The sequence below is a fragment of the Bombina bombina genome, chromosome 11 (assembly GCF_027579735.1).
Source record: "Bombina bombina isolate aBomBom1 chromosome 11, aBomBom1.pri, whole genome shotgun sequence".
In the NCBI taxonomy this organism is placed as follows: Eukaryota; Metazoa; Chordata; class Amphibia; order Anura; family Bombinatoridae; genus Bombina; species Bombina bombina.
In genome coordinates, this window is record NC_069509.1 from 160,520,184 (window position 1) to 160,543,982 (window position 23,799).

A 23,799-nucleotide genomic window follows, 5' to 3' on the forward strand; every position below is an offset into this window, starting at 1 on the left:
TTTTTCATGTGTGTCCCTTTTTAAAGCAGCAATATGGTCACCATACGCTAATATCCAATTCATTGTAGCATTAATACACTTTCAGTGCCAATATCACATATGCATATTACTTTGGAAGCTTGGATAAATTTACAGCAATTACAATGAGACTGAAAAAGTATATTGATAAGTATTTAATACATATAGCTAGCATCTATCAGATCTTAGTGCATGTCCCCTTTGACCGTTTATATACCCAGTTAATAACGATTCTCTCACTCTTCCGGTTTGTGCTTTGTCAGCTTCTGTCAGTTTCCAGTCCTCCTTTTCTGCTCCTGACTTCTGTAAATCAGATGTGCTATTTTGGTGCATAGACTTTGTATCAGAGGATGCACTCAGTTGTCTGTTTAAACAAAAAATAAATAAATAATTATATGAAGTGCAAAACCTTGCACTCATTCAGCTAAATTCAATAACTGGTGTTTCCATCCTCTCCAGTTCAGATGTTATTCTATGCAGCCAATTCACTAAAGCTAGATCATCTCTATACTCTTTAGTGAATTGAAAAGCATAATAACTGGTGAATCTGGAGAGGCGGAAGGTCCTCCTAAGCACACTATGGGCTCCAGTTATCAAGCAGAAGCTACTTTTAAACCATTGCGGGGCGGGCTCTCTCGTACAAGCTGCAGTTAAAACACCCCAAACTTGTTTGTTTGGTGTAGTTGACAGTTGCACGAAAGCAAGGGGTGACCCTGCACAAGGATTTCCTTGTGCAATGTTAAATGCAGTTCACTGCTCATCTGCTGCAATCACAGGTTCCTTGTTCATCTGTGATTTAAAGTGATGGCAAATCCAAGCGTTTAACAAACCCTAGGATTTACCATCACTAAAAATCAAGTGGAGTTTAAGTGATGAGATATGTTAAAAAAAAAAAAAAAAAAAAAAAAAAAGGGTGCTAAATTCGCCCTTTCTGTGCCGTTGCAAAGCAATAAACTCAGCGGCTCCGACCGCTCACGGCACATCACTCTTCTACCAATGAGGTGCCGCTTGCACCTCTAAACCAATAGCCGAGCGTGCATACAGAACACTGTCAGTTGACACGCACGGCTAATGGTTCAGAGGTGCAAATGTCACCACATTGAAGGAGAGCAATGTGCCAAGGGCGGCCAGAAACCGCTGAGTTTAGCAATGTGCAGCAGCATATTCAGGGTGAGTTTAGCAACCTTTTTTTTTTTTTTTTTTTTAACATATTTCATCACCTTCATTTTTTAGTGACGGTAAATCCTAGCATTGGATTTACCATCACTTTAATAAATAGGGGCCTACGTGTTAATTATTCCCAATTCTAAAACTTCTGAAACAAAACATGATTTCTCTCAAACCAGACATTGCTACTTCAAATTATACATAAATATCACAACTTTATAAAAAAAAAAAAAGTGTAATTTATTTAACCGTTAACAATATTAAGCCCTATAAGGAATTAATAAGCAGCTATGGTACATGCAAGTGACAAAAGTCTTGACAATCTAAATAGAACTATGTGAACAAGATTTATTATTGATGTTCTCATATATTTTCTCCAAAACATGCGCATGAGAATTAACGCCCTTATTTATCATTTAAAAGTGTGCCTAAAATTGGTCAAATTCGACTGTAAAACTCTCCTACTCAGTTTATGTTTGCCTAGGCGCACAGGAGCACCAAAAAAGGGTTAAACTAGATTGTCTTATTTCAAATTGACTAGTTATTTATCATTTGTATGCACCTATAGAGAACTTAAAGTTCTCCTACAAATGCGTGCACTGAAGTTCTCCATACTGTGGAGAACAGAATTAGAAATCATTTCTTTTCAGTTTGTGTTGGTTGCACATCAATGGAATATTTGATGTTAGCAGGAATTTCTGTTGCCATGTCATTTTTTAATGTATGTATGTATATATGAATGTATCAATATATATTTATATATTTTTTATGCGAAAAGAAAGTTGTTGTTTTTTAAAAGATGAATGTATATATTTATCCACATGTATTGCAAAAGGTTGCAAAAATAAGATACACATAAACAGGCAAAAAAGTAAATAACATGCTTTGTTTTTATGGGTATTTCTGTAAGCAAGATTTACACATAACTGGCGATTAAGCTTATTCAAATGATAAGTTAATTATACTGGAGCAATTTATCTTTACTTCGCCTCAGCTCGCCTTTGTAGAAGCGCAAAAATCCCACAATTATTTGATAAATTTGGGTGCAGAGATGAGCTTCTCCAGAGGCGCGCTGAGGAAAATTATGTTCGTACTTGATAAATCTTGCTGTGTAGCATCATTTGTTACACACCTTTGGAGACTTCGATCAGCTTTTTCCTTCACAAGCGTTCCATTTTCCAAATGTCTGTCATCAGTAATGGGTGTACTTGGCACCTCTGTCGGAAACAATAAAAAGCTTTTAAAAATGAAAAATCATTTGCATTAGAGACAAAATGCTACAATTATTGTCCAGCAGAAACTGACATGCTTAAAGGGACAGTTTACTCAAAAATGTTCTCCCCTTTAATTTGTTCCCAATGATCCACTTTACCTGCTGGAGTGTATTAAATTGTTTACAAGTAGCTCCTTTACCCTTATATTGGCATTTGAAATTGTTAATTTAGCATGTGGTATCCCCACCTATTCTGAAAGTTTGTGGCCGCGCGTACCAGCTATAGATAAGCTTTGTAAACACAGCCAGCAGAAGAAATTACACTCCCAGTGGGATATAGCAGAGATAAGGTAATACAATGTTGATTTTCCATTGTTCTCTCAAAGTATTGGTGATTGTTTTAAGGACAGATATAAGATAAAGAAGCAGGTATATGTGCACAATGTGATACAGTAATGAAATATGATTATACCTACAGATATAAGATAATGACACATGTATATGTACACAATGTGATACAGTAATGAGATCTGATTATACCTACAGATATAAGATAAAGACACATGTATATGTACACAATGTGATAAAGTAATGAGATCTGATTATACCTACAGATATAAGATAAAGACACATGTATATGTACACAATGTGATACAGTAATGAGATCTGATTATACCTACAGATATAAGATAAAGACACATGTATATGTACACAGTGTGATAAAGTAATGAGATCTGATTATACCTACAGATATAAGATACAGACACATCTATATGTACACAGTGTGATACAGTAATGAGATCTGATTATACCTACAGATATAAGATAAAGACACATGTATATGTACACAATGTGATAAAGTAATGAGATCTGATTATACCTACAGATATAAGATAAAGACACATGTATATGTACATAATGTGATAATGTAATGAGATCTGATTATACCTACAGATATAAGATAAAGACACATGTATATGTGCACAATGTGATACAGTAATGAGATCTGATTACACCTACAGATATAAGATAAAGACACATGTATATGTACACAATGTGATACAGTAATGAGATCTGATTACACCTACAGATATAAGATAAAGACACATGTATATGTACACAATGTGATACAGTAATGAGATCTGATTATACCTACAGATATAAGATAAAGACACATGTATATGTACACAGTGTGATAAAGTAATGAGATCTGATTATACCTACAGATATAAGATAAAGACACATGTATATGTGCACAATGTGATAAAGTAATGAGATCTGATTATACCTACAGATATCAGATAAAGACACATGTATATGTACACAATGTGATACAGTAATGAGATCTGATTACACCTACAGATATAAGATAAAGACACATGTATATGTACACAATGTGATACAGTAATGAGATCTGATTATACCTACAGATATAAGATAAAGACACATGTATATGTGCACAATGTGATACAGTAATGAGATCTGATTACACCTACAGATATAAGATAAAGACACATGTATATGTACACAATGTGATACAGTAATGAGATCTGATTATACCTACAAGCTCAACCTATTTTATTAGGCTGTGGCTTTGAAACACAAAATCCGAGCTTTCATATACAGAAATAAACCTTAAAAAGCTAATTTTCATACATTTTTTACTCTGCAGTTGGTAAAAAAAGCAATTGTAAACACATTAAGGGAAAAACTATTTTACAGTATACTGTCCCTTTAAAGGGTCATTAAACACAAAATGTTACTTTCATGATTCAGATAGAACATACAACTTTAAACAACTTTCTAATTGACTTATGTTATCAAATGATTCATTCTCTTGGTATCCTTTGTTGAAGGATCAGCATTGCACTACTAGGACCTAGCTAAACACATTAGGTGAGCTAATTACAAGAGGCATATATGTGCAGCCACCAATCAGCAGCTTGCTGCCACAGTGCATTGCTGCTACTGACCCTACCTTGGTATGCTTTTCAATAAAGATATAAGAAATAAACAAATTAAATAATAGAAGAAAAGTTGCTTAAATGTGCATGCTCTATCTGAATCAAGAAAATGTTATTTTGACGTTACTGCCCCTTAAAGATATTTAAAAAAAACAATACACAACAACAAACACGGCATTGTTCTTGCCACACCAACATGATCTACCTTTGTGATCCACTACTGGTTCTTCTGGAAGGGTTAGAAAGAGAAGAAAGGAGGATTCAGTGTGTAATTTTTTTGATGCTACCATTTTAGTCAAAGTGTTGGCGGACACAGCAAACGAAACATGCTTTATATTATGGAAAATCGATGACTGTGCACTCCTCCATCCGTCCATGCACGGTAACTTATATTAGATAGCATTAGATTTATATTATACAATAACATCTTCTCATTTAATGGGCGATTGTTTGTTCAGATGAAAGGCACAGCGATGGGCACCAGGTTTGCGCCAAGCTATGCCAACCTTTTTATGGGAGATTGGGAAAATTATTTCATTAGTTCCTGTAGCTTGGCGCAGAACCTGGTGACCTACAAAAGATATATTGACGACATTCTTATAATTTGGAAAGGAAACAAGGGAACCTTATTAGAATTCTTTGAAGCCATGAATAGTAACAATAAAGGACCAACATTAACCCACAAAATTAGTAGGGAGAGACTAGCGTTCCAAGACTTAGATATAGAAATTGATTCTAATAATGTTAAGACCAAGACTTTCTTTAAGAAAGTTGATTCTAACAATTTTATCCACGCCAACAGTTGCCATCTTACAAGATGGTAAGAAAATATCACCAGAGCCCAATTTCTTAGAATAAGAAAAAACTGCTCTACCTTATTGGATTACGAGAAGCAAGCAAAAATTCTAAGTATGAGATTCTCTGATAGAGGTTATGATAAAGATATCTCTAGAAATCTAGAGGAAGTTAAAGAAATAAGAATATAAGAAGCGAGCCCTGTGAGACTGAGACTACAGATATGACAGTTCCATTTATAACTAATTATAATGGTGAATATAAAAAAATTGAAAAAATCATAAACAAACATTGGCATGTGGTGAGAGGAGACCCCATTATTGGAGATAAAACTACCAATTAAACCTAAATTTATATATATGAAATCCAATAATCTTAAAAACATTCTAGCACCAAGCGAATACAAAAAGGACAGTTCTACCTTTATCCAAAAAGACTTACTGGGAAATAAAATCAATGGCTTTTACCCATGTCACTGTTGTTAATTCTGCCACTTTAGTTCTAAAATTAAAGAATTTACATCTAGCCAAACAAGAGAAAGATTTACAATCAAAGACACAATAAGATGCACTGACAAGGGGGTTATATATCTAATTAAATGTAGCTGCATTAAGCAGTATTTAGGAGAAACTACCAGAACTCTCCGAGAAAGGATTAGGGAACATCTTTGGCTCATTGAGAAAGGGAATAAAGATACCCATTTATATAGGCATTTTAGAGATGCACACAATAATAATCTAAAGGAATTAAAATTCTGGGGTATAGTGAAAGTCCAACCTGACTGGTGGGGAGGAAATTTCGAAACAAAACTTCTAAAGAAAGAAGCAGATTTAATTTATAAATTGAAAACCCTACACCCCCTGGGACTCAACTCTGAACTAGATGTTACCACGTTTATGTATGAATAGATAGGGACTATTATACCTTAGACTTTAATGTATGGATACTAATGTTTTTAATCAAAGCGGCTGCTTTGTAAACTTTGATGAATGAAAGTGCCCCTGTTTCTAATAGTATTTTTAAAAAACGGGCTTTCATTCATCAAAGTTTACCTTCACTTTAATGCACATCAGTTAAAGGGACAGCATACACCAATTTTCATATAACTGCATGTAATAGACACTACTATAAAGAATAAGATGCACAGATACCGATATAAAAATCCAGTATAGGGGGCGGAGCTAGCTGGTGCCCAAGATGGACGCAGGTAGATAAAGCTCCGGAGTTCGGTCGGCTCGAAATACGTATCACTTGATGCGGGACACAGATCTCTGATTGCTTGTGGACACTCCGGAGCAAACCGGACGCTGAAGATTTTGCCGCGATCTTGCAGGGCCAGAGGCAACACTTCAACACCATAAGGCCTATAAGCTTGAGGAAGCTCTGCAGCCATAAGGGGCCTCAACTAACCGGCCCAATCCACCACGCCACACAGTGAGCAAAGGGCTGTGCAACGTACAAGCGCACAAAGCAGAATGCCTATAATGGCAAAAGGGATTGAAACAGACTTTCAATAGATCCTCCACAGAAAGTGCATATCGTAAACAGCCACGTGGGTTGCAATAAGAACAACATGGAGGTACTATAAGTACATAAACTTTCCTTCAATTATGGCCTATCACCTTTCATACTATGGCCACAGCTCAAGTACTAGATGTTAGTGACACTTCACTTAAGGCCTTCTCGGGCACAAAGATCCAGATAAATATACAACAAGGAGGGCTTTAGTGATATGAACCCTTAAGGCATCTTTTACAAAGGGGACTCAGACAAATAAAACATTATTTCTGGCCTGGCCCTGCAAGTGGCTAAGGAAATAAATTTAAATCCCAGGCCCCTTTAAATGCTAACAAATCCATACTAAAGATACCACGCAAGCAGGATACCTTCCATTGCTGCTAAGCAGTGTATATATTTCTAACTCAAAATAAAGAAGGCTGACCAGACAACCTAGTCAGAGGCAACATTATGTCTGTTAGAAAAGGATCTAGATTTGACAAGCTGAGTAAAGGCCCAAATACCACTGCTACTAAAGTGGATGCCTTTTTTAAAGCGGTGGACCTTAACACAGCTGAACCCACTGACAGGACAGATACAACACAGACATGTCTGATCAAGAAGGGGGACTTGAATCTGACGAACCAATAAATAAAGCAGACTTGAAAGCCTTGGTTTAAAAGCCTGTTATGTTATCTACGTTGTTGGGGCTGGATAGATCAATTTCAGTGGAGTAGAAGGCATGTAAGATGCATAGACAAATATCGCTTGTCATTTGACGCTTGGTTTAAAAGCCTGTTATGTTATCTACATTGTTGGGGCTGGATAGATCAATTTCAGTGGAGTAGAAGGCATGTAAGATGCATAGACAAATATCGCTTGTCATTTGATATCTTGGGAGGAGTTTACCAACGCCCAGAACACTAGAAATAGAGCCAGAGAAAACACACAAGAAAAGGAAGTCTTGATAAAGGCGCATACCCAGCGCTGAAACGCGTAGATTTTTACAATCTAGTGTGATCAAATTTGGCTCCAGCAAGAAAACCCTACAAAACCGCTATTGCACCACTCCCCCAACGACCCGGCTATCCGATTGGACCTCCGAGGACCACGTGACTACTTTGTGTAAACGTCAGGGTAGGAAGGACTGACCGGGAAATTCAAAGGTGAGACGCTCACAAATCATCACAGCTACACGGCAACACGCCGAACGGAGACGCCATCCCGGGTCAATTACAACCTTCCCATAACCCACGGAATTGGAAGAGGAGGTAAGGGATATCGGTAGTCCGGTAGGGGTGAGCATCATAAGAACTTTGCATAATTTTATTTCATTAACGGGATACTATAAGCTACATAAACAGGAAGTTAATTCCTTGGATCCCTACAAATAGTTGTGGCCACAACTTTTAAACTTTTAATCTTTTATATTTCATGCTGGACTGCAATTGTGATATCTTTTCAAGGACTTAATTTGTCAAGGACTTAATTTGTACGGACAAGAGTGTCCATAACATATCAGCTAGCCTTAGTGCGTTTTTTCTGTCTATGCTGACAAGCAATTTTACTGACATATTAATGGCACAGTGCATCATTTGATTTGATCTATATAATTGTTCATTTTATTTGTTTGCATATTTGTTTTAAATAACCTGGATATTTGTTTTAAATAACCTGGATGTATTCACACATATACACATATCTGTATAACAGATTTATTATCTATTTGTAGTAAAATAATTTACTCATTATACGCACCTGTCTTTTTTCTGCACATCACATATCGCTTTTCTCCGCTATTTGAATATTGCTTTATTATAGCATTGCTATCTTGTATCACAGTGTATTCATACACCAATTTGTATCACATCACACTGTACACCAATTTGAACCATATCCTACTGAGGAACCTCCCACAATATATATTGCTTAAAACCACGGATAACCACACACATTATAGGTTACCAGTAATGAGCCTTTAAATATACACATTAATATATACATTTAATCCACGGATTGAAACCACATTATTAGCTATTAGCTATTATAGATAGTCCCACTCACAGCTCTGATCTCTGAGCGCACCCCTCCCCCATTTGTTTTAGACTTGAAAGCCTTACCATCTAAAGAGGATTTCAACAACTTTATAAGCCAAGTCAGCAATATGATTAAAACTTGCCTCTCAGAAGTTAAAGAAGAAATCAGTGATATAGGACATCGGATTATCGAAGATGCAGTGCAAACAAACAAGATGCTAGATCTGTAAACCCGACAAACCTCCCATAATTCCACCATGATACAACAATTACAAGACCAGGTTGAGGACCTTGACAATAGAGGAAGGCAGCAAAACATTAGAATACAGGGCATTCCAGAAACCATCAAAACATCAGAATTGCTCCCCTATCTCCAAAAGCTGTTAAACACTCTGTTGGAAAATGAAGAAGCTGTCAAATTTCCTCTGGATAGATACCATGAGGCCCCAACCTAAGGACGCAGCACCTCCAAGAGACACAATACTCAAATTTGAGAGCTACAGGGACAAAGAAAACATCCTAGCAGCAGCGAGAAAGAAATCTCCTATCCACTACAAGGGACATCAATTGCAAATTTATGCGGACCTCAGCCAGCTAACTCTAGCTAAAAGGAGAGAATCTAGATATCTCACAATCCACCTTAGAGAATTGGGCATCCCTTACAGATGGGGGTTTCCCTTTTGTCTGAAAGTACTGAAGGATAACAAGACAATCTCAAATAAGACTTGGATACTTTCTGCTCCCAACTGCAAATCCAGAAACCATCTCTTCCGTCTCTCAAAGACGACACTCGAAACACTGGACAACCTAAACTACAGACAAGAATGGACACCAGTCTCTTACAAACGAAAGAACAAGAGTACTGTGGAAACAGCGGCAACTACCCAAGCAGCAATTCAGTCCAACAGTCACCTGAAGAAAGACCAATCAAACCATCTAGCTCTCTGTTACTGAGCAGAGATTCTCCAATGGTATCTACATTGGCCTACAACATCTGACACCAAGATGAACTCATTGACCACTATGGAAAAGGCACTTTCCCTTATATGGACAGACGACCCAACTCTGATACTACAGATGCACAGATAAATATATCTGAAAAACCTTACATTAAAAGCGCAAGTATAGACTTTCAAAATGTGAACACTATAATCCCCTCTCTTTCCTCACCCCCCCCCCCCTTCCCCTTCCAATATAAGAAATCACAAGAAATCGCTAGCTACTGGGAAGCCCTGAAATCAAACAGTAGCTTAAAATCTACCATTTGGAGGCGCCTGGTCTATTAGATAAGAAGAAGAAAAAAAAACTCTGTTCCTTAACAATTCAGACAATAACTCTGCTGTTACTGTAAAAAGGTTTTTATGGGCATGCTGACTTGTAGCAAGATCAAGTTTCAATTCTTAAATTTTGAAGTATCCTTATTCTCAAGGATCAAAGGTTCAATGATGTTGAAATTAGGACCATAGACTTATCTATAATAAAGGAATGGGTACACTATAAACATGTCACTGTAACAATAATGCTTGGATTTAATGAACATTTTTTTTAGTGTTACTGTAATAACTAAAATAAGTTACACTTAAAAAGGTTATCCATGAAAAGCACATAGCACAACAGGTATATCCAAACTGGTCTGGTATAGTATGGCGCCTTTAATCCCAAGTCCAAGTCACTGTTCTTTAAAGGGACGTAGTACACTAGATTTTTTATTGCATAAATGTTTTGTGGATGATCCATGTATATAGCCCATCTGGGAGTGATTTTGTAACAATGTAAAGTTTTGCTTATTTTTTAATTAACATTGTGCTGATTTTCAGACTCCCAACCAAGCCCCAAAGTTTTATATGTATACTGATGTCTACAGACATCAGATTGCTTCTGTTTGTATAATGGGTCTTTTCATATGCAGGGGAGGGGGGGTGGAGGTTCTGCTATCCGCCCCTTTCAGTGGGTGTCCCAGGTTAATCTCATCAACAGTGCTAAATTGGGAGCCAGTTTTTAAAAGTTTTTTATACTGGATTTTTATATCCGTATCTGTGCATATTCTTCACAGTAGTGTCTATTACATGCAGTTATATGAAAATTGGTGGAAACTGTCCCTTTAAAGGGACATGAAACACATTTTTTCTTCTGTTATTCAGACAAAGCATAAAATAAAATACAAAAAAAGTTTTCCATTTACTTTCGTTATCAAATTTACTTCTCACTGTATTCTTTGTTGAAGAGATATCTAGATAGATACAGTGCACATTTCTGGAGCAGACATGAAACACTGGTGCCACCTTCGGTTCTAGCAAATGTATAACAGTTATAAAACTGCTACCATATATTGCTCCAGTCAGGTGCATGCTCCTACACTTTTGGTGTCCTCCCCTTTTTAGCAGGTGCACTACCCGGCTGATTTTACTGACCACCCAACTCAAATTTTAGCCAATATTAAGCTAAAATTAGCCAGCGTTAAAACTGTTTAATTTTTATTGCACAATTTAGCATTAAATACTTTTATGTTAAAGGGACAGTCTAGTCCAAAACAAACTTTCATGATTCAGATAGGGCATGCAATTTTAAACAATTTTCCAATTTACTTTTATCACCAATTTTGCTTTGTTCTCTTGGTATTCTTAGTTGAAAGCTTTACCTAGGAGGTTCATATGCTAATTTCTTAGACCTTGAAGGCCGGCTCTTAAGAATGCATTTTAACAGGTTTTTCACCACTAGAGGGTGTTAGTTCATGATTTTCATATAGATAACACTGTGCTAATGCACGTGAAGTTACCTGGGAGCTCTCACTGATTGGCTGAAATGCAAGTCTGTCAAAAGAAATAAGGGGCAGTTTGCTTAGATACAAGATAATCACAGAGGTAAAAAAACAGAATTTATGCTTACCTGATAAATTACTTTCTCCAACGGTGTGTCCGGTCCACGGCGTCATCCATAACTTGTGGGAATATTCTCTTCCCCAACAGGAAATGGCAAAGAGCACAGCAAAAGCTGTCCATATAGTCCCTCCTAGGCTCCGCCCACCCCAGTCATTCGACCGACGGACAGGAGAAAAAAAGGAGAAACCATAGGGTGCCGTGGTGACTGTAGTTAAAGAAAGAAATTTATCAAACCTGATTAAAAAACCAGGGCGGGCCGTGGACCGGACACACCGTTGGAGAAAGTAATTTATCAGGTAAGCATAAATTCTGTTTTCTCCAACATTGGTGTGTCCGGTCCACGGCGTCATCCATAACTTGTGGGAACCAATACCAAAGCTTTAGGACACGGATGAAGGGAGCCAATCAGGTTACCTAAACGGAAGGCACCACGGCTTGCAAAACCTTTCCCCCAAAAATAGCCTCAGAAGAAGCAAAAGTATCAAATTTGTAGAATTTGGCAAAAGTGTGCAGAGAAGACCAAGTCGCTGCCTTACATATCTGATCAACAGAAGCCTCGTTCTTGAAGGCCCATGTGAAAGCCACAGCCCTAGTAGAGTGAGCTGTGATTTGTTCGGGAGGCTGCCGTCCGGCAGTCTCGTAAGCCAATCGGATGATGCTTTTCAGCCAAAAGGAAAGAGAGGTAGCAGTAGCTTTTTGACCTCTCCTCTTGCCAGAATAAACGACAAACAGAGAAGAAGTTTGTCTGAAATCCTTTGTTGCTTCTAAATAGAACTTTAAAGCACGTACTACATCTAAATTATGTAACAAACGTTCCTTCTTTGAAACTGGATTCGGACACAAAGAAGGCACAACTATTTCCTGGTTAATATTCTTGTTGGAAACAACCTTTGGAAGGAAACCAGGTTTAGTACGCAAAACAACCTTATCTGAATGGAACACCAGATAGGGCGGATTACACTGCAGAGCAGATAACTCAGAAACTAGCAGAAGAAATAGCAACCAAAAACAGAACTTTCCAAGATAACATCTTGATATCTATGGAATGTAGAGGTTCAAACGGAACCCCTTGAAGAACTGAAAGAACTAAATTCAGACTCCAGGGAGGAGTCAAAGGTCTGTAAACAGGCTTGATCCTGACCAAAGCCTGAACAAAAGCTTGAACATCTGGCACAGCTGCCAGTCGTTTGTGTAACAAGACAGATAAAGCAGAAATCTGTCCTTTTAGAGAACTCGCTGATAATCCCTTATCCAAACCTTCTTGGAGAAAGGAAAGGATCCTAGGAATTTTAATCTTACTCCATGAGAATCCCTTGGATTCACACCAACAGATATATATTTTCCATATTTTATGGTAAATTTTCTAGTTACAGGTTTTCTGGCTTGTACCAGAGTATCTATCACAGAATCCGAAAACCCACGCTTAGATAAAATCAAGCGTTCAATTTCCAAGCCGTCAGCTGGAGAGAAACTAGATTTGGATGTTCGAATGGACCCTGTACTAGAAGATCCTGTCTCAAAGGTAGCTTCCATGGTGGAGCCGATGACATATTCACCAGGTCTGCATACCAAGTCCTGCGTGGCCACGCAGGAGCTATCAAAATCACTGAGGCCCTCTCCTGTTTGATCCTGGCTACCAGCCTGGGAATGAGAGGAAACGGTGGAAACACATAAGCTAGGTTGAAGGTCCAAGGCGCTACTAATGCATCCACTAGAGTCGCCTTGGGATCCCTGGATCTGGACCCGTAGCAAGGAACCTTGAAGTTCTGATGAGACGCCATCAGATCCATGTCTGGAATGTCCCATAATTGGGTCAACTGGGCAAATATCTCCGGGTGGAGTTCCCACTCCCCGGATGGAATGTCTGACGACTCAGATAATCCGCCTCCCAGTTTTCCACTCCTGGGATGTGGATCGCAGATAGGTGGCAGGAGTGATCCTCCGCCCATTTTATGATTTTGGTCACTTCTCTCATCGCCAGGGAACTCCTTGTTCCCCCCTGATGGTTGATGTAAGCAACAGTCGTCATGTTGTCTGATTGGAATCTTATGAATCTGGCCTTTGCTAGTTGAGGCCAAGTCCTGAGAGTATTGAATATCGCTCTCAGTTCCAGAATGTTTATCGGGAGAAGAGACTCTCCCGAGACCATAGACCCTGAGCTTTCAGGGAGTCCCAGACCGCGCCCCAGCCCACTAGACTGGCGTCGGTCGTGACGATGACCCACTCTGGTCTGCGGAAGCTCATTCCCTGGGACAGGTGATCCTGGGTTAGCCACCAACGGAGTGAGTCTCTGGTCTTCTGATCTACTTGAATCACTGGAGACAAGTCTGTATAGTCCTCATTCCACTGTTTCATCATGCACAGTTGTAATGGTCTTAGATGAATTCGCGCAAAAGGAACTATGTCCATTGCTGCAACCATCAACCCTACTACTTCCATGCACTGAGCTATGGAAGGTCGTGGAACAGAGTGAAGAACTTGACAAGCGTTTAGAAGTTTTGACTTTCTGACATCTGTCAGGAAAATCTTCATTTCTAAAGAATCTATTATTGTCCCCAAGAAAAGAACTCTTGTCGACGGAGACAGGGAACTTTTTTCTATGTTCACCTTCCACCCGTGAGATCTGAGAAAGGCCAGAACGATGTCTGTGTGAGCCTTTGCCTTTGAAAGAGACGACGCTTGTATCAGAATGTCGTCCAAGTAAGGTGCCACTGCAATGCCCCTTGGTCTTAGAACCGCTAGAAGGGACCCGAGTACCTTTGTGAAAATCCTTGGAGCAGTGGCTAGCCCGAATGGGAGAGCCACAAACTGGTAATGTTTGTCCAGAAAGGCGAACCTTAGGAACTGAAGATGATCTTTGCGGATAGGAATATGTAGATACGCATCCTTTAGATCCACGGTAGTAATAAATTGACCCTCCTGGATTGTAGGTAAAATCGTTCGAATAGTTTCCATTTTGAACGATGGCACTCTGAGAAATTTGTTTAGAATCTTTAAATCCAGAATTGGTCTGAAGGTTCCCTCTTTTTTGGGAACTACAACAGATTTGAGTAAAACCCCAGTCCTTGTTCCACAGTTGGAACTGGGTGTATCACTCCCATTTTTAACAGGTCTTCTACACAATGTAAGAATGCCTGTCTCTTTATTTGGTTTGAAGATAAGTGAGACATGTGGAACCTTCCCCTTGGGGGTAGTTCCTTGAATTCCAGAAGATAACCATGAGAAACTATTTCTAGTGCCCAGGGATCCTGAACATCTCTTGCCGAAGCCTGAGCGAAGAGAGAGAGTCTGCCCCCTACTAGATCCGGTCCCGGATCGGGGGCTACTCCTTCATGCTGTTTTGGTAGCAGCAGCAGGCTTCTTGGCCTGCTTACCCTTGTTCCAGCCTTGCATCGGTTTCCAAGCTGGTTTGGTTTGCGAAGCATTACCCTCTTGTCTAGAGGCTGCAGAGTTGGAGGCCGGTCCGTTCCTGAAATTGCGAAAGGAATGAAAATTAGATTTATTCTTGGCCTTGAAAGGCCTATCTTGTGGGAGGGCATGGCCCTTACCCCCAGTGATGTCTGAGATAATCTCTATCAATTCTGGCCCAAAAAGGGTTTTACCCTTGAAAGGGATATTAAGCAATTTTGTCTTGGAAGATACATCCGCTGACCAAGACTTTAGCCAGAGCGCTCTGCGCGCCACAACTGCAAAACCTGAATTTTTCGCCGCTAATCTAGCTAACTGCAAAGCGGCATCTAAAATAAAGGAATTGGCTAACTTAAGTGCGTGAATTCTGTCCATAACCTCCTCATACGGAGTCTCTCTACTGAGCGACTTTTCTAGTTCCTCGAACCAGAACCACGCTGCTGTAGTGACAGGAATAATGCACGAAATAGGTTGCAGGAGGTAACCTTGCTGTACAAAAATCTTTTTAAGCAAACCCTCCAATTTTTTATCCATAGGATCTTTGAAAGCACAATTATCCTCGATAGGAATAGTAGTGCGCTTGGCTAGTGTAGAAACTGCCCCCTCGACCTTAGGGACTGTCTGCCATAAGTCCTTTCTGGGGTCGACCATAGGAAATAATTTCTTAAATATAGGAGGGGGGACAAAAGGTATGCCGGGCTTCTCCCACTCCTTATTCACTATGTCCGCCACCCGCTTGGGTATAGGAAAAGTGTTGGGGTGCACCGGAACCTCTAGGAACTTGTCCATTTTGCACAATTTTTCTGGAATGACCAGGTTGTCACAATCATCCAGAGTAGATAACACCTCCTTAAGCAGTGCGCGGAGATGCTCTAATTTAAATTTAAATGTCACATCATCAGGTTCTGCCTGTTGAGAAATTCTACCTGAATCAGAAATTTCCCCATCTGACAAAACCTCCCTCATGGCCACTTCAGATTGGTGTGAGGGAATGACAGAGCAATTATCATCAGCGCCCTCCTGCTCTACAGTGTTTAAAACAGAGCAATCGCGCTTTCTCTGAAATGCAGGCATTTTGGATAAAATATTTGCTATGGAGTTATCCATTACTGCAGTCAATTGTTGCATAGTAACAAGCATTGGCGCGCTAGAAGTACTAGGCGTCTCCTGCGTGGGCAAAACTGGTGTAGACACAGAAGGAGATGATGTAGAACTATGTCTACTCCCTTCATCTGATGAATCATCTTGGGCAACTTTACTATCTGTGGCAGTACTGTCCTTACTTTGTCTGGACGCTATGACACAATTATCACACATATTTGAAGGGGGAGACACATTGGCTTCCATACATACAGAACATAGTCTATCTGAAGGCACAGACATGTTAAACAGGCTTAAACTTGTCAATAAAGTACAAAAACCGTTTTAAAACAAAACCGTTACTGTCTCTTTAAATTTTAAACAGGGCACACTTTTTTACTGAATATGTGAAAAACTATGAAGGAATTGTTCAATTTTAACCAAATTTTCACCACAGTGTCTTAAAGCATTGCACCCCAAATTTCAGACCTTTAAACCTTAAAATGAGGAAACCGGAGCCGTTTACAGTTTTAACCCCTCTACAGTCCCAGCTCCAGCCTTTGCTGCGACTTTACCAAACCCAGGGGGGTATACGATACCAAATGAAGCCTTCTAGGAACCTTTTCAACTACTTCCAGACCCACACACATGCAGCTGCATGTACTGCTCTCAAAAGTAACTGCGCAGTAATGGCGCGAAAATGAGGCTCTGTCTACTACAGAGAAGGCCCTTCCTGTCTAAACCAGTGCCTGACGTAAAAAAACGTTGCCCAAAGTTATAAAGTGTGAATTTCAACATCAAACTGTATAAAATGCCCAAATAAAGCAATCGATCTAGCCCATAAAAGTGTCTACCAGTTTTATAGCCCATATTAAGCCCTTTATTCTGTTTGAGACTAAGAAAATGGCTTACCGGTCCCCATGAGGGGAAAAATGACAGCCTTCCACCATTACATAGTCTTGTTAGAAATATGGCTAGTCATGCCTTAAGCAGAAAAGTCTGCCAACTGTTTCCCCCAACTGAAGTTATCTCATCTCAACAGTCCTATGTGGAAACAGCAAACAATTTTAGTTACTGCTGCTAAAATCATACTCCTCTCACAAACAGAACTCTTCATCTTTTTCTGTTTCAGAGAAAATAGTACATACCAGCACTATTTTAAAATAACAAACTCTTGATAGTAGAATAAAAAACTACAACTAAACACCACATACTCTTCACCATCTCCGTGGAGATGCTGCTTGTTTAGCGGCAAAGAGAATGACTGGGGTGGGCGGAGCCTAGGAGGGACTATATGGACAGCTTTTGCTGTGCTCTTTGCCATTTCCTGTTGGGGAAGAGAATATTCCCACAAGTTATGGATGACGCCGTGGACCGGACACACCAATGTTGGAGAAATATATAAATATAACTGTGTTGGTTATGCAAAACTGGAGAATGGGTAAAAAATAGGATTATCTATCTTTTAAAACAATAACAATTCTGGTGTAGACTGTCCCTTTAAATTATGCAATTAATTTGTGCTTTGGATAGCAGAAAATTATATATTAGAACATTTTACACAGACCCCAACTGCTACTTCATAATGCCACCCGGATGGCAACATTATCTGTGGAAAACACTGACCTTTCCTACCTGCTTTTAAACAAAGGATACCAAGGAACAACGTTTAAAAAAATGAGAGAGAAAAATGTAACTTTACAATCTATCTGAATCATAAAGAAATATTTGGGGTCTATGTCCCTTCAAGACTGTGCCCTTTAAGACTATCAAGCCTCTAGTTGAATGTCTATAAATCTGCAGTGGGCACTCAAAGATAGCCCCAATCAGACTGATAACCTGTGGAGATGTTATTGTGACTGCAATCAGGGTAACATGATTACTACTGCTAAGCCTTGAGGTTGGAACCAACATGAGCATGCCAGAAGGGTTAGATACTGTAACAGTCTAAAGAAATCATGAACAGGAAGAATCTGTTCATCTGGGCAGTGCAGTTAAAACCAAAATCTTATATTGAGCTTTTTCAAACAATGTTGTTTATATAAGGATAAGGAGAAGTTTGCCCATGTGCCTTAAAGTAAGATCAACATCCCTCTGCTAACATACCCAGTGATGGTTCAGGGCTCCGTAATTGTTTCACTTCAAAATACTTTCTGCAGGATTTAAAATAGACATTTAACCCCTTTGCTACCAGAAATTTCATAGAGAAAAAATGCCCAAAGTATTGGAAATGTTTGAGCAATTTTGCCATCACTCCGTTTAAACAGAAATGGAGCCTTTGTTATTTTGATTTAGCTATCAAAACAATATATATATTTAAGTAGACAACCAGAGGTATCTAAGCCCATTTTAGTATATGGCATGCCATCATTTGGCCTCCAAATGTGTTCATATAAAATAAATTGTTAACTTTTTCACAAGTTTTGTGTTTCTCAATTAAAATTATTTGCAAGCCACTTGTGCAGTAATAACAGGAATGGTTGTAAAAGCTACTCTGGGATCCCCTTTATCCAGAAATAGTAGACACGCATGGCTTTACCATTGTTATTTGATAATTAAAAGGACAATAATTGCAGCTGTGCACCACACTTCTACTACTGGCACTAGAAGAAATATCAGGGTGAAAAGGTGCCAGAAGAAAAAAAAAATTACAGCTGCCCCCATAAAAACACGGGCGGGGAGCTGTGAACTCTTTCCATTTGAAGAAAAGAAAATTATCAGGTAAGCATAATTTAAGTTTTTCTTCATAAATGGAAAGAGTCCACAGCTGCATTCATTACTTTTGGGAAAACAATACCCAAGCTATAGAGGACAATGAATGCTAAAATGGGAGGGTACAAAAGGCGGCCCATTCTGAGGGCACCAAGCCTGAAATCGCAACCCCAGAAAAAAAACGCTTCATCCGAAGCCAGAAAACATTTGAAAAGGAAAACAAGGCCCCAAGGACACTGACCCGCAGATAGTCCACAAGCCGTACTAGTGCCCGCAAAACGGACACAACTGAGTCAACACTCCTCCAGAAGATACCATCACCCAAAGGACGAACTTCAACCACACACCCCTTCATAGAAAGGGAGACAACCGAAAACTCCCAAAAGAGAGAGTACATGGAGGAACAAACAAGGATTCCGGGAAGACACTAAACAGGGTGCAATAAGATCCAAATAAAAGTTAAAAGTCCCAAAAAGTGACCACGCTCGCAGGGACCCCAAGGGTTCCCGAAAAAACAAGGGAAGGCAACGCCCAGACCCCGGACCAGCCCAAGCAACAGGTCTGAGAGACCGGGGAACAGAAAGTACCCCAACCACCAGCCCCCATAGAAAAGGGCGGAAAAGGATGGCCTCAGACACCCCAACAGAGCTCGGATTCCTTCCAAAAGCACCTTCAAACAGATACTCCCAAGGAAAATCTCCATAGAGATAGGTAGAAAAAGACAGAAGTCCTATGAATCTAGCCTGATACTCTATGGCAGACTCCACATAGCACCTAGCAACGGGCACTCCAAAGGAGAACCCATAAGATAGGCGTAACTATGCAATCTAACATGGAGACTGCAAAATGACAGACAGAACAGAACAATCCCAGAAAGTGAATCACTCTCTTAACAGGACAAACCGCCAGTTCCACCCACCTGCACACAGGACAGGGCAAACATCTTCAAGAGAGAGGAAACCTCACCTCTAAGAAAAGCAAAACAACCTACCTCAAGGGAAGGGCACAGATAAAGGACAGCGCACACACTCACAAGGCCAAAACCGTAAGCAGAGCCGAACGAAAATCATCCAGGCGCCCCTGATGAATATGAAAATGGAACTCCCCAAGAGGAAAGCACATACCATCAAAAACAAGCAGGCCGTAAGGAGCCGAAGCACACAGAACTCCTGTCCCAGCCGCTAGTAGCACAACAAGTGAGACTATAAGAAATAGTCCATGTTCCCTGGAGAATAAGAGCTCCCGGGACAGACATAGAAATATAAATATTTCATAAAAGAAAAGCTCAAGCCCCAGAATTGTTTAGACAAACAATACCCCAGGGAACACCCTACCCCGTCTGAAGAAAAACAGACTACACTGGGAAGTAAGACTAACCCGGAGAACAGGTCAAAGACTCACTCATAAATCCCAACCTAAGGGGAAGAGAACATCCTGTACAGAAATCCAACTCCAAAGAGCTAGGGCACGACAGAACTGATAAGATTCTAAGCCCAACAGGCGTAAAATAACCACACTTTCATAACCGAGGGAAAACATCGGGAACAAAGTCACCCGAAGAGCGAGTCAATAAGGCTAGGCCTCAATCTCCTCAGGATACAAACCCAGAGGAAAACATCCAGTAAAGAGAATGCATAGCATCCTAACCTCGGAAACAACCACTAGACTGAGCTATTATAAGAAAAATAGCCTATTATTCCAATAGGAAACGCTAGCTCCCAGAGAAGGAGACCGAAAGGCCCTCCCATATGGCGGCCTCAACCGCTAAGGAGAAAAAATACCAAGACCAGAGATCTCGACTCAAAGGAAGAGTCCACAAAAAAGGAACAAGAACAATAGCCCTGAAAGACAAAACCGCCCAAAATGGCGGCAATGAGGCCCAAAACCTCTAATCCTCAACCCACGCGGGGAAGAAAAACACTCAAATCCCGAAGAATCAGAACCTACAGAGTGTAACACACTGAAACTCCACCGAGTCCCAGGCGACCAGCTCGAAAGCCGAGGACTGAACCAGTCCCCTATGCCCCACAGACACTCAGGTCGTCTCAGAATGCTTAGACGACAATTGTAAAAACAAGATGATAAAAAGCACAAATAGTAATGCAATCCCTCAGGGCCAAAACCAGACTAGCCAGGCAGAACAGGGGCCACGTGACAGATTAGGCCTCAAGACATAAGGAGCTGAACCCCAGCCCTTACTGTCAAAGCTGAAATAATCACCCCGGGGAAGGATAATAAACGACAGAGGACTAAACGCTTCCCCAGAACAACTTCCGTAGAAGTAACCAGTGTGATCACAAAATCGTGAGTATCAATTCCAGAAGGGAAATTCCCAAAGGAACATAAAACAAAACATGAGCTTTTTAAATCAAATAAATGTCATCCTAACCAGATTAAAAGAGAAGGCAACCCATAGGTTTACGCCCAAGAAGAACAGGCACACCCACAGGACCAGCCCAATGGAACCCTGCCCATCCACGCACAGATTGTAAAGGATACCCAAATCAGACTATAAGTAGATTACTTCATCCACAAGAAGAGAACAGAGCGCAACCCACTCTAAGAGTAAAACCGTTTATTACAGGATACTGAAGCACATAAATATACACGTACACAGAATAAAATAAGTGAAGGCACTAAAAAGTCACCACGGGTAATGTCCCTCGCAAACTCTCGAACTGAACTGCTCCTTTCAGGCACTTCTGAGCGATTGTTAGATTTCCCAACTGTCAAGATCTCGACAAAGTCGGGTCGTAACCCGATAAAACGCGTAGAGTTTTTCTTCAACGGCTGCATGAAATTACCCTCTGGTAGTCTCCGTCTGTGAGATTGTGGCGATCCTGGTATCGTAGCCACTTCCTGTGGCGTTCCGGAAATCTAACACTCGCTCAGAAGTGCCTGAAAGGAGCAGGAGCAGTTCAGTCCGAGAGCTTGCGAGGGACATTACCCGTGGTGACTTTTTAGTGCCTGCACTTATTTTATTCTGTGCACATGTATGATATTTATGTGCTTCAGTATCCTGTAATAAACGGTTTTACTCTTAGAGTGGGTTGCGCTCTGTTCTCTTCTTGTGTTTGCAGTATCGTTCTTGGGAGCAGAAGCACAGTCTTTGCACCCCTTACCAGAGCAGCATCCACTCGACTACCGTTACCTCTATCACCATTTAGGAAGAATTTATATTCTTTCTATGCATTATATGCTGTACATGTGAATGTTGTTTGCTATGTTCTAATACCCTACTCATTACGACTAGCTACCTCTGTGGTATATTTGATTCCATATTTACAACAGCCTGTTACTTACAGTGTTATTCCCCCTTCTACACAGAGGGACTTTCTGAACATTTATACAAATCTTGGTATTGTAATTAGGAGTGTATAAACAGGTCACTTTAAGATATATGCTACAAGAGGTCTGTTAAAGTAAGAGAAGCGCAGCTTAATGATTAGTTTGAGATTACTTCATCCCCTTATACATCATTCTGAGAGCTATTCGTAGAAGATGACCGGGAACACCTATATCCATTAAAGATGGGATCTTCCAACAATGCCAGAATGTGCCGTAGCAGAACATGAAGGCATGCCAGTCTATCCCAAAAAGCACAGCACACCTCCACCGGAGCCTCAGGACCAGTTGCTCCCCAGGATAACTGAACGGGCCACCCCATGCCTGGGGGACTCGGGTTGACGGAACACAAACATAATCTTAAGCAAACATTTGGAAGCTGCAGATGTGCCAACGCCATAAGAATTTGAATACGGAAACGTGCCGCAACCTCCGGAGGGAACAAACCACCCTCCAGGGAAGGATAAGCATAACCTGGGTCACCTGCACGTGTAGCAACAGTAAGTGGTAGGGAACTCGCCACTCGAGGGACAGAACCCCCAGAGGCGGATAGCTCAGCGGCCCCTTGATTCCCCCGATCCCGAGGAATTGTGCCCTTTAGAACAGCCTCTGGAACATAACTGTCACACGTCATGTGGGCCGGTTTGTATTTGTCACAATAAGTAGAATCTGAATCAGAGACCACTTGGATCTCAACATCAGAGTCCTCCATAACTGGGAATGAATACAAAAATTTGGACCAAATTATAAAAAAACTAAACGGCACCTTACACCCACAACGGCTGGGGCACTCGCCACCTCCTATGCACCAGACACCAGCAGACCAGAATCTTTCTGTCACCACACAGTCAGGAATGCGGAACTGGAAAGGCAAAACGTGACCACTCCCAGTCACAAGGTAAGCCGTACAGTCCAGAAAAAGTACGCCCGACCATAAACGTTGCGTCACTTCCAAGGCCGTTATGTTCCACAAGCCAAAGTAACACTACACATAAACAGGTTGAATCATATAACAAACATGATTTTAAAAAAAACTGCTTAATAACTCCCCTTAGGAGATATTAACCCTTGATTCCAAGATACAAAAGGAGCCTCACTGAGACCCTGAGTTATAGTTAGTCCCGCAAAGGTGGCAGCCTCACAGGAAAACATATGTAATACAATACGTTCATGAGAAAGTAAAATTAAACAATCTTACCGGAATATATGCCGTGGAACAGGAACACGGCCCTTTAAGTGTGACAGATAGTAGCGTCGCCTCGCCATGGACTTGAGAGAAGAAAGCAGGCAGCGAAACTTGTCAACACTGATTGCTTGTGGAGTTGTTAATATGAGTTGGGATGGTTTCGCAGAAAGACTCTCCCTGCATCTCCGGACTCCAACTTTCATCCATGCTCTCACTGAGAGGCTGACAGGACTACTTAAAACTCCAGTCCCATGCCAAAGAGTAATACCCTCCGTAAGAGACTATCAAAAACTTCTGACACTTCTTTGCCAACCTCGTGGGACGAAAGGCAAAGAATGACTGGGGGATGAGGGGAGTGGGAGGAGTATTTAAAACTTTGGCTGGGGTGTCTTTGCCTCCTCCTGGTGGCCAGGTTCTGATTTTCCCAAAAGTAATGAATGCAGCTGTTGACTCTTTCCATTTATGAAGAAAAACAAACCACGACACATGCAGAGAAGAC

At 40.5% G+C, this 23,799-nt stretch overlaps 1 protein-coding gene across 3 annotated transcripts in view; it reads right to left on the bottom strand.

Annotated features, from left to right (window-relative positions):
• Positions 1–23,799, bottom strand: part of ABCC1 (ATP binding cassette subfamily C member 1) — a 465,761-nt gene that overhangs the window by 95,899 nt on the left and 346,063 nt on the right. For 2 of the 3 annotated variants that reach the window (XM_053695266.1, XM_053695264.1), the window contains exons 21-23: positions 4,568–4,591; positions 2,318–2,402; positions 259–382 (exon numbers count right to left, since the gene is read on the bottom strand). In XM_053695266.1, coding sequence (XP_053551241.1) covers positions 259–382; positions 2,318–2,402; positions 4,568–4,591 — 233 coding nt within the window. The remainder of the gene's footprint in view (positions 1–258; positions 383–2,317; positions 2,403–4,567; positions 4,592–23,799) is intronic. The other variant, XM_053695265.1, reaches the window with a different exon arrangement.